This window comes from Drosophila suzukii, chromosome 3, assembly GCF_043229965.1.
Source record: "Drosophila suzukii chromosome 3, CBGP_Dsuzu_IsoJpt1.0, whole genome shotgun sequence".
Lineage (NCBI taxonomy): Eukaryota > Metazoa > Arthropoda > Insecta > Diptera > Drosophilidae > Drosophila > Drosophila suzukii.
In genome coordinates this window covers 85,311,299-85,323,496 of record NC_092082.1, presented here as the reverse complement: position 1 = coordinate 85,323,496, position 12,198 = coordinate 85,311,299, and the positions used below count along the sequence as shown (strand labels likewise).

At 41.1% G+C, this 12,198-nt stretch overlaps 1 protein-coding gene across 1 annotated transcript; it reads left to right on the top strand.

Annotated features, from left to right (window-relative positions):
- Window positions 1-495, top strand: LOC139352891 (protein new-glue 3-like). Its single transcript, XM_070995546.1, has one exon. The coding sequence runs from the start codon at window positions 1-3 to the stop codon at window positions 493-495; it is 495 nt and encodes a 164-aa protein (XP_070851647.1).
- Window positions 496-12,198: the final 11,703 nt, after the last annotated feature.

Below are 12,198 nucleotides of genomic sequence, written 5' to 3'. Positions count from 1 at the left end.
ATGCGATTCTCGTTGGTATTGATCCTGGGCGTTCTCGGCAGTGTCCTGCTCCTGGGCAGTGGTGCATCGGGCTCTTCGGAATCGTCGACCACCGAGTCCACCACCTCCACCACCAGCACCACCACTGCCGCTTCTGCCAGTAAGACCGCCACCACTGCCACTTGCTCCGCCAAGGAAAAAGAGGAAGAGGCACTCAAACGCTTGCGTCTATTGAAGAAACTTCGGGAAGAACAAGGCGAGAAGGCCGGGGAACATGTGAAGAAACCCGAGAGAAAGATTGAGCTTCATAAGAACCATGGGCACGAGAAAGCATCCGAGAAAGAGCATCATCATGAAAAGGTGGGGCACGAGAAGAAATCCGAGAAAGAGCATCATCATAGTAAAAAGCTGGAGCACCAGAAGAAATCCGAGAAAGAGCATCATCATAGTAAAAAGCTGGGCCACGAGAAGAAATCATCAGAACATCACCATCAAAAATCTCACCGCCGAGAATAAGTTCTAGCCCTATCAGAACCATCGAAATAATAACATAAAGTAGTCCCTTTAACTTTATATCTTTTAATTTAACATCTATTTAAATGAATGTTTGTAAACTCATTTCTTACTCAATAAAATATAAATGTTCCTAATTAGCATCAACAAATTCAAAATGCGATACATACTTACTTGCTTAGTTTGAAAGTTGGGAAGCTACAATTTTATATTAAGTAAAAGCAGATCAAGGCTTTCAACCTATGCGATCGTTAAAGAATGATATATGGATAGGAAAGTATTTTCTAAAGTATATTTGTATATTTAAAACCACAAACCACACTTGTTTAAGGTATTACATTAACAATTACTTTGAGATTTGAATTTATCAATGAAATATAAATATTATGGATAGCTTTTAAATATTTATATCACAAAACAAGAGTTAAACAGAAAATAGCACATGTTAAATTTAAGCATAGATATTTGTAAAAATTTAAGATTAACTTTCTTAAACTTTTTTCCTTGTGTAAGAGTAAGTTTAGTGAAAAATGCAATATGAAATGCTGGCACCAAGTGGGAAGACATAGACAAATGGCCACCCGTCTCGTAAGCGGATGAAAATGACTTACGCATCGAAACCGTAGCAACTTACCTGCCCCGAACTGCAGGACTCTTAAAAGCGTTAAATATTTTACGATATGGTGCAACTTGACTAGCCCACTCGACTTACTTACACCCCCTTCATCCGCTTCACCCATCCCCGCAGCCACTTTGGAACCCTTTTCCCCATTCCAAACCCCCCTTTTCTGACTTCTCTTGGCTCAAAAGCGAACGAGTGGCGTAGTTAATGGCTCAGAAGCGTACGAACGAATGAAGTGCAACAACTACAGCAACTACAACAAGCATTTGGGCCAAGAACAGCAACAGGAACTAGGAGAAAAACAGCAAATAAATTTATGAAATTTTCATCAACATTTTTGACAACAACAAACGAATTCAAAACACAGCGGGTGGGTTGGTGTCGGTGGGTGAAGAAAAAACATTTGTAAAATGGAATATAGCAGGGAAATTGTTTAAATGCATGGAAAGTGCTCAAGTGCGATAGGAAGCTAGAGTGCGTAGTGAAAAACCTCAGGAACACAGGGAAAAACAGAGGGTTTTTTTTTCAATTTGACAGACAGACAGGCCTTCTCGTTTCAAATGCTAATTGGATTTATCTACAATATTGCGAAATATGAAAGGAAATACTTCAAGGGAGGTACAAGTAATTGAAATTGAGTAAGGAATGGCCAATTTATATTTATTTTATTTTAAAATGCATAATTTAAACAATTTAAAGACTTTTGTATCAATCTAATTTCCCAAATAAAGCCTCATCGAATTGAATCAGTGAAAAAAATCGCATTTTTCCCTGTGCTGTTTAAGTCGGGGAAATCAAAGAAGGAAAACCAGCCAGGCACGCCATGGCAAATGGAAAACACCAACAACAACGACAGTGGCTAATGAAATCTCTGAAGTGCATGGAAATTGCTAATCGGATGTGTGTGTGCGTGCCAAGGGGGAGGGAAAAGCTGGCTGGCAAGGGGACTGAAGTGTCGGAAATGACTTCTAGGGGTGCTGGGGGGAAATGGGGGTGCGAGGGATAAAAGCCAAGTGAAATTACTGTGGCCAATTGCATGGAAACTACGCACAGGATGCAACCGAAAGTTCCGAAAGTTCCCACAGTAGTTAGCAACGGATTAAGCGAATCAAGCACAATCAGATAATACCAATACCAAATTCCAATTCCAATCCCTTTCCCCAGAGAAATTACAAATGAATTAAGCATGAAACTTTTGGGATAATTTCTCAATTCAAGGCCCCGTCCTCAAAACCCTTCGATAGCATTTTCAACTTGGATGATTTATGATCCAAATCCAAATCCACATTTGCATAGATACATTTATCGATACTCTCAGGTAAACAAAAGATGCTGAATGATGGGGGCCCAGGGCCCCCCCCCCCCATCTCAGGAACCATCCAAATATTTGCTTAGCCTGAAGAGGGTGATTCTTGTGAGGGGGCCTTAACGGTAATGTTAATGGCAACGGTATCGGCATCGGCATAATCCCGTTGGCTTTCCATATTGTTTCTGACAGCAGATCAATCGAGTGGAAAATGCTTCGGCTGGCGCTGCGGGGCAATCGGTTTATCGGATATCTCCATTATATTTAGCCGATAATTGGCCCACAAGCAGGTGTAGCGGGATCCCCTCTGCTGTTGTAACCCCCCGTTTCATCCATCGAGATCCAAGGATAACTTTATAAAGTGCTGGAGCACAAGGTGAGATTGCATTAGGAGCTGTCAATGAATGGACCAAAGTCAAGACAAAGGAACCACAAAATTGCTGAGAGTTTTCAAAGCAAAACAAAGGCACCAGCGGCAACACAAGAGGGGGATTTGGGGGGTTTCGGAGGGGTACTTTCGACCAGCATAGCAAAGCAGTCACTTGTGGAAAGGGGGGGTGGTCGCACCGGGGGGGAAATGCAGGTGGAATGGCAAGCAATGTCAGTTTGTCCCTACAATTGGCCCAAAGCGTTCTATTGTGTAGATGCCGTCCCCCTTTTACCCATTTCCCCAGCACCCCTCGAGCTGCTCCTTTCTCTGCTTTGGCCTGCTCATGTTACCCTTAAAGGCCCCCAAACCCCCTTATCTCTCTCTACACATAGAGTAAATATCACAATTCCTAACTACAAATAAGGAAAGTCAGTATGAATTAGTTAGGTTTTAATCAGAACCAACTGCTTTCAGTATCTCAAAGGTACATTAAAACAGTAAATAGTAAATACCAGTTTAGGTATAAACATATTATAGGTTTCTATAAAGAAACAATAAAAGCTCCTCCGAAGTATCTTAAAAATGTATCATAACCTTCAAGTAAAAATAATTAAATCAAACTTCGTTAACAAAAATTCGATCTAAAAGTATTATTATTTGAGTTATTATCTTATGCTTTGTATACCCAATACTATAAGCTAGCAGAGTGTTTTATGGCGGAGATATAGTTGACAACAACTATATGATGGGTTCATTTTGTAGAACCCAAAGAATTTAATACATATGTTGTACTAGTTGTTCTCTTCATGCTTTTGATTTTGTTTTATTTATTTCCAGCTAGGTTTAATAATAGAATTTTCTCTTGGCATACTTAAGCCCTTTTGATTTCAGTGCATTAATACAGAAAGCGAGAGCCAGAGACTTTTCAGCTTGAAACGATAAACAGACTGACAATGGCAGTTGGAGAAGCTCCTTCAGCTTACGGAATCCCATAGAAAATACTCGATGCTCCATACCGAAAAATCGTCGTTTATTCTCTGGCCCCAAATCTAGACCCCTGGCTCTCCTAAACCCTCTAGCACCCCCCATATCGCCTCCTCTTAACCCACTGAACCCCTTTGCCAGAGACTCCATCGCCATCTCATTCGCTCTACCCCCCTCTTTTGGGATAGCACGTTTTTATGACTTAATGCTAACAAACGCATCCACGTGCCAAAAATAATCGTCCGACTCTTTCTGTTGACTCGGCTCATTGTGCCTCGGTTTTAGCCCAATTTTGTTGCCAATACGTTTTAGCTATGTTTGTACAAAACGCAAACGGATTTGCCAATGTTTATGCCATGGATTATTGCGGCATGCGTAAGCCGGTCTACGTGTATTGGCCACCCAAAAACACCCAGCGGCCACCCCAAATTTTCCGGTGTGTTCGGGAAATCCGTGTGGCCAGAAAAGTGGCCAAGAACATAAAGCCCCAGCTATGACTATGGCCAGGTGCCCGTGCCGATAATAATAATAATAATAGGCCACCGGCAATGGCAGCGGCTAAAAAGCCATCAAGAAATTTATGATCCCAAACTGTGAGGGTCTTTAAAATTCAACCCATTTCCTGAGATCCGGGATTTGATGCTGATTTGAAGGATGCTTTTGCCTGTGTTGATGGTTCTACTGCTCCTTTAGCATCCTGCGCCCATTTTCCCTCATTCTTTTTTTCGCCATCCTGCAGCTGCCAATTAGCGAGCTATGTCAAATTGTCTTCCAGAGTGTGCTGGAGCATCAGCATCAGCATCAGCGTAGTTATAATGCGACATTACAATAAAAAGTGCGCTTGTAAGCTGACATGCAACATTGCTGCAATTTTCAGGAACTACTGCCACTGCGCCAAGATGACGACTCTGATGACGAATGGGAGCGAAAGAGCGGAAAACCCAAGGGAAAATGGGGGGGCTTCGGGGACTGCGACTGGGGGAAAACTCAACAAGAGATTGAGTGGAATGCTGGAAATAACGAAGGTTGCCGCTTAAAGCTTTGACAGCTGCTATTGCTTTGCGTCTCTTGAGCAATTGAATTTTTGTATCCAGTGGGGGCTAAGACTCCGTAATGCCGACGCAAACAGGATTAGATGGCATGCCAGCTGATTGCCCATTCGAGGACCATCAGGATTCGGTTAATTATTCAAGAGTATGCAAGATGCAACTTGCAAGTTGCAAGTTGCTGGTTGCTGGTTGCTAGTTGCCAAATGCCAAATGCCCAGTGCATGCATTGCCGAATTCCGGCTAAATATGCAGGAGCACGTGGCGCAATCAAGGCAAGACAATACCAGACTGCCTCAGTCGATTAATTCGGCACACTTTTTGGCCTGGCATTCCTCAACCGTCCTGGGAAATAGTTTCTCCCCCAGGAACGCCTAAGCCCTAGGGAAAAATGTGTTTACCACCTCTTAAGTCTGAATTCTTATTGAATTTGCCAAGCAAATATGAGAAGTTTGCCTGAATTCCTTGCGTAGATATTTATATATCAAAATTTTATATGCATATTTTAGCTTATATATATTTAATAGCGCGTTTTGTAAATACTCTTCTGGCTTCTGACTGCACACATAAAATAATACAACTGGAAACTTTTATGAGTACCCTTTTCAGAGCTTGCCCATTTAATTATCCTTACCCTCCAGCTGCCCTTTGTAGATATGTCGAACATACAAATGTTGGCACCAAAAGCACACACATTTAAGCAAATGCCCGAGTACACACAGAATAGACATTCAAATCCACGAAATGAAAAACAATACATAAAAATAAAAAACCAGAAAAATGAACGAACCAGAAGCCAGATATCTAGTTATGCAATAGCCATGATATCAGCACAATTTTGCATATACACAAGATGTACTGTAACCAATCAAATTTGCACACATTGTGAAAAATCGTTGCCAATATTTGTATTCTTGTATTTATTCGAGGTACAATCGATATTTGCCATATAAATTGCATATAAATATTTGAATTTTACTGTATTTACAATTTATTTACATCACTTAATTTGTACATTTTGTTCAGCGTTGTTAAAGGTTAATTAAGAAACTTTAAACGGAAGAAAGCCATGCTTCAAAAACTAAGTAATTGCCATTGAAGTGGCTTAAACATTGATTGAAGTGTCAGCTTCTTTCGAGATGATTCAATGTGCGTTGACTGGCCAACAAAATAAGGCAACGATAATATTTTTCGGCAGCCATCAACTCGGTTTTTGATGCTCTTTTAACGAGGCCATCTGGCAGTTGTGCCAGTCATAACAGAACCATTTCCACGTACCATTTCAATAAACGAAGAAATCAAAAGGCTCTATATTTGAGCCAAGTTTTCTAGGTATAGTAGTTCTCTGGCTTCACGAACTTCGGTTCATTTGGCTCCCACATAGTTCATTTCCTGATGAGCGTGTAAAAAGCCGAATATTACCTTGGGGGCTTTCCTTTTGTGGGTGCGTGTGTGTGTGCCTCTAACAGGGGCATTATCAGAGTTATTCCATTAGAGAGTTTTCCTGGGTGGGCGGACGGAGCTTAACTAAGCCCAGTGGGCGACTGGGTGTTAAGAGCTGGGAGGTGTCGTCGTTAATGGGTTAACTGGCAGCACGAATCGCTTCATTTCATTCGACACATAAGGCAGTTTCTGCCCCCCAGTGCATCAGAATGCCAAGGGTGGAATAGGGGTTACGAAAACTGGAATCTGGCTATGGGACATTGGGTAGACTGGGTATACTGGTTAGTTCCTAATGGGTGGTTGCTGCCTTTTGGTAAATTGCCTGCCGTATGCTCATTTGTATTGGCTACAAATACAATTTGATAGTTCTGCTGCTGCTTCTGTTGCTGCTCTTTCAGGCTCTTCTTCTTCTAGGCCAGGTCCTGCCCTGCTTTCCTAGTCCTTTTTGGCTGCAGGCGAAAGATACACAGACACACAGAAAAAATTCCAAGAATTTTTGTACCTGTACTTCCTGCAGCTTGAAAATCAACCATCAATGAAATTGCTCAGTTCAAAGAGGTGGAAGCAATTGAAAGTTCGATTTAAGACTTCTTGGGACTGCCACCTTGATGAACCTATCAATTTAAAGGCGATTATATTCGTTTTTTCAGAACTATGACTTTAGCGCACTTTAACACTTATTCAGGAAATTAAATTTCCTCATTCTTGGCATTGGATTGCCATCATTATTATACCTTTTTTCCAAGTAATGCATATAATAACCATACTTAAAAAGTCGTTTATTTTAATTGCGTATAATTGGCTATAATTATTACAAATTACCCATTTACATGGCAATGTGTTTTACATGTCCTTCTTATTAGATATTCCAATTGGGGATTGGTTGAGAGCTTATAAAGTAGTGAAAGTATTATTATGTTATTATATTATGGGTTTTCATTGCTTTGGCCTAGTATTCAACCTAACAAAAAGTCGTCCGAAACCAAAAACTTTATATATAAAAAATGTCACAAAAATGTTGTGTCGTTTTTTTGATATAAAGTTTTTTGTTTTGGACGACTTTTTGTTATGTTGAATACTAGACTTTTAGGGAACTCTAGCCCTAAATGTATATTTCATTCAAAAAAATAAAAAACAGCCTCCAGCATTATGCAAAATTTTGATGGGAAGTACTTAGGATATGATGAAATATGCGCGACAGGATAATCAGATTATAAAAATAAACCCCCAAAATGGGCGACTTTGTATTCTTCATCCCTTATCTAAGTCTACGTTTCTCCTTTAAAATATGTTCATTGGCATCAGGTAAAGGCATTGATTTTGGGTTTTCGTAAAGTACTTTATTTAACAAATCGCAGGCAATAAATTCCTATCGAATTCAATTGTCTGCCTCCTTTTTTCTTACTGTGCTACCAGCACCCACACACCGACACACACACAGTGTACGTGTTCATGGCAGCAAGCTGAAAACAGTTAACCAAGGCGGTAACCGAGGGGGGTGGGGTTGGGGGGGGGGGGATAAGCGGAATGGCAGGGCGGTCCACACAAATTGCGCACCACCGACGAATCTCCACTGCTTGCTAGGTGGTACACCTAGGCGAATGCGTTATAATAATACGCATACGTATGCACATAACGATGGCCAGAGGAGAAACCAAAAGAGAAACAGAAGCAAGAGCAGTAGCAGAAGGAAACGGAAATGAAGAAGGGGTGGGCAAGGTGGAAGGAGGAGGAGAAGGAGGTAAAGGACAGGACAGGACAGGAGCAGAAATGAGGAACAAGGGTAGCGGGGCAAGATAAAAAGTTGAAAATAAATTTTTATTGTTATGGGGCTTACACACACACACTCACACACACACAGTCACACACACACTTGTACGTCTCGAATGTCCTTGTATCTGTTTGCGTGTTTGCGACACTCATTTTCTGCAGATGTCTTTTATGTGCGGCTCTGTATGCGTGCTGCTAGCAAGCCCCACACATCACCATCCCCCCCTACATTTTCCCTCCTTTCCCTGTGGCCCGGAAAATCCAATGAGAACATGTGTACTTAACATAAATCGCTCACTCATTGAAAACAGTTGCATAAATACCGAGCCAAAAGGGGTGAAAGGGTTGAAGGGGCGGGGGGGTGTTGGAAAACCCCAGAAGAAAACCAGAAACAGAAACTGAAACCGAATCAGTAACCGAATCAGCTGAAGTTGCAACTGCAATGCAAAACATTTATCGATTGCCACCATTGCGAAACTATCTATGCACAGTTTTTCCCCCAAAGCCCCTATACCACTTGCAACCCCCCTCCCCCCTCTCTTCAGCCAGCATTTTCCATTTTCACCTCCCAGCACCACCCACTTTTCCGGAACTCGCACTCGTTCAGCCGCCCCACGTGTGCAGAAAGTTTTGCCAACAGTTTTAATTTCCCATAATTACACAATTACAAAGCGCAAAGTTTTCAGCACACGCCACGCCCCCCGCGGCCCATCCCCCTGTCCCCCCTCCCCCCGGCCACGCCCCTACACAATGCCAACTGCGCGTCATGGAAATGAGCAGTCAAAAAACAAAAAAAAAATAAAAAAAAAATAAAAAAAAAAGTATAAGGAAAGCGGAAAACTAAAAAACAGCAGGAAGCGGATGGCGGATTTATTTCGATGCTAAATCGAAGCCTTAATGCCCTGAAAGTGGGCGAGATTAATCGTCTGTCCGGCAATTAGTTAACCTTTCTCGAAGATTGGGTCGCCCGTACTCAAGGCATAAATCACGGAAAGTAAGTACTTTGGTACCGATAACCCCAGCATGTTTTGAACAACTAAGATATCTTAAAGAGACTTTACCCTAAATTATTTAAAGCAAAAGGGTTAACAAATTTATGTTTAAATTGGATGTTATGCATTCGAGTGGATAACTTATTTTATCAAAGCCTATACCAACGTTTTTTACTTTCGTATATCTTTTAATACTTAGAACAATATATAACTTAAGCTCTATGAACTATTTTTTTTTTATAAAACGTTGAATTAATAGTAAACAATCTGATGATTTGCTAAACTAGCATTGTCATTAATATTTTATTGAATCATTTAAATGTTTTATTTATAACAGCAATACAATTTGTGTAATTTTAAAAGATAAATTTTTTTGTTAAAAATAAAATATCACATAAATATGATAGTAAAATACTTGCATGTGTTTCTTGCGAAAGTTAGGCCAGCATTTAGCAACACTTAAAAAAGTTAACACCCTGATTTTAAAAATTGTTAAGACTTTGTCTATGATAAGGGGGATTATCTATAAACTATAAGAATTATCTACTCCTTATGAAAATTGACTTTCAAATAAAGTAAATTTAACAAACGAAGCCAAGTTGTTGTCTCGTTTTTTAATTTACTTATAGTTTGTGTTTCTACTTCAGCGTTAATACTTTTTTGAGTGTACAGTTTGGAATACGAGCAACACATATCTGCAGCTGTGGATCCAAATAATCTAGAATGTATAGCCTTTCGATCTGATCGCTATCCCCCTATCAGTGGCAGGGTATAAGCGGTGCATAACAACAGGCAAAGTGAGCAAAAACTTTTTTGCATTGCTCACACTCACACCGGCAATCCAGCACACATGGATAGTCAGGGAGACAGGAAGAGTGGACGGACACGTAGGCAAAAGTATTTATTGAAAACTGTTACTGTTAGCTGGCAACCTGGGGAGGCCACCCCCGCTCCCAGTAGCCACCCCCTTAGTAACCACCCACCACCCACTATCACCCTTTCATCGCCCGCCCGCGATGCCTTTCACACTTTGTGTTCGAATGGGTTTCACTGTATTCGTTTGGTCGCTTGCTTATCGCTGACGTTGGCTCACACACACACACACACAGATGCACACCCTGAAGTGCCTGTGTGTGAGTGCATTCATGGCGAGGGGCGTGGCAGGCGCTGAGGGGCGTTGTTCTGGGGAGCTGATGGAGATACGTTGCCAAATGACAATGCGACAATGCTGCCCGCCAGCGAAGCCACACTACGAAAAATGCCATAAATAAATCAACGTTATTCTCGGCAAATCGAGAACACCCATAAAAACCCTTACTTTAAAGTGGATTCTTTTTTATTTAAAAAAAAAAATTGACTACTCATCTTCCTTTTTTTTCGTAAAAAAGAGTTTGTTCCAAAGTACTTATAACACATTTTGAACATGACTTGTTCTTTTTAACAACGAAACAAAAGAACAATTCATTTGGGTAGATCTAACCCTTGTTGGTCTACATTGGCATGCAAACAAGGTTATTATTATCTATACTAGTAGATTTAACTTAATTCCCATTGATTTATTTAATGAGTAGAAAATTGAATATAATCAACAGGCTCACTCTGCCCATAACCATTTGTTATTAAGCTCCTTAGTAAAAAATAAACATTATAATTGTATATATTTTAGAGATAGCATATGCTGTCATGCTGTCTGTTTTAAGCCATATCACTCCTCTAAAATCCCCTTAAACCATTTTAAATTGATTATTAAAATAAGAGGCATATGCAGAAGATTATCCGAACAGGTTTTTGATTTGCGATGGGTCATTACCATAATGTATTTAAATTTACCAATAAGATAATGTGGCTATAGATGCATTTAAAAGTAAAATATATTTGTGAACTGTTTTGGATAATATTTTAACACTTTAAAACCCATTTAATAAAAGCATTAAACATTATTACCACCTTATTTTGGGCAGTGCACTTGCGGCGCCGACTGTTGACAGTGGCTTTTGTTGGAGATTTTAAAATCAATTGTAAATGCAAGTTATACGCGCATATCCTTTAAATCAGCCAGCTGTCCTGTCGCTGTCGCTTTCGCCTTTCCCCAGAATTTCCCCCGGACTTTCCCCGGCCTTTCCCCAGCATTTCCCATCCGATCGTCCGGCCAGTGTCCTTGTCGGCCGGATGCATAATCCCTGGCACTATTTAATTTTCAATTGAAAGGCCGGCAATTTATGGTTCTTCTTGGAAAGTTCTCTCGTACTCCTCGTACTCCTTGCACTCCTTGCACTCCCTGCGAAGTGGAGACAATCAAAAATTGTGCCAGTGGCTTACAAGTTTCTTGTGTCATAATTTATGCCATGCCAATAAAATAGACGCCTCGGCAGTGGCCATCAATTTCTCAGCTCTAGCCCCCAAAAATTTCAATTCGATGTGCGTAGATCCTTTGCCGGCTTTTCATGCGGCATGAGGTATGGGATGCTATAGTATAGTATGGTATGCTATGGTGTGGGTCCTGGCCCATGGGCTATGAGCTGGAGGCTGGAGAGGATTCACAGCTGGAGGAGGCGGAGGAGGAGGAGGAGGATGAGGAGCTGTAAGAGATGTGGCAGGCCAACCAGGGCCACGCCACGTTAATTATGCATGGGGTTAGCTGCCAGAGCTCGGGCCAAAGTAGGCCACATGGTTACGAGGGCCTCTGAATGCTGCGATGGGCGGAAAAGCCAGGGGGAGGTGTTTTGGGGGTGGCATCCAGCGATGGGGCATGGGTTATGTATGTGCGGCATGCAGCGAACTTTTAATCCGCTTTAACTAAAAACATTTAAATTTGCCCGGGCGGCGGCAGGGGCAAGCCAAACCGCCCAAAAACACCCACTACCAACCAACCACCCACCCACTCATCCAGTCAGCAACCGAAAAAATGGAAAATAAATAGAAAAAAATATATAAAGCTTATACTCTGCAGCAGGGAAAAGTGGCTGGAGCTGGAAACTGGACGAAAATGAAAAGTAGATTAATGAACAGCTGATCCTCTTGTAGTTTCGTAGCGAGTTCGATTAAAAAGAGTTCGGATTTTACGCTCAGAGAAATAACACTTTATAGACTTGTAAGCCTCAACAGATAAACAGAAGTGTAGTCCAGTAAAATAATTCTTAAAGAAAATACCTTCTTAAGAATACTTTATTCCA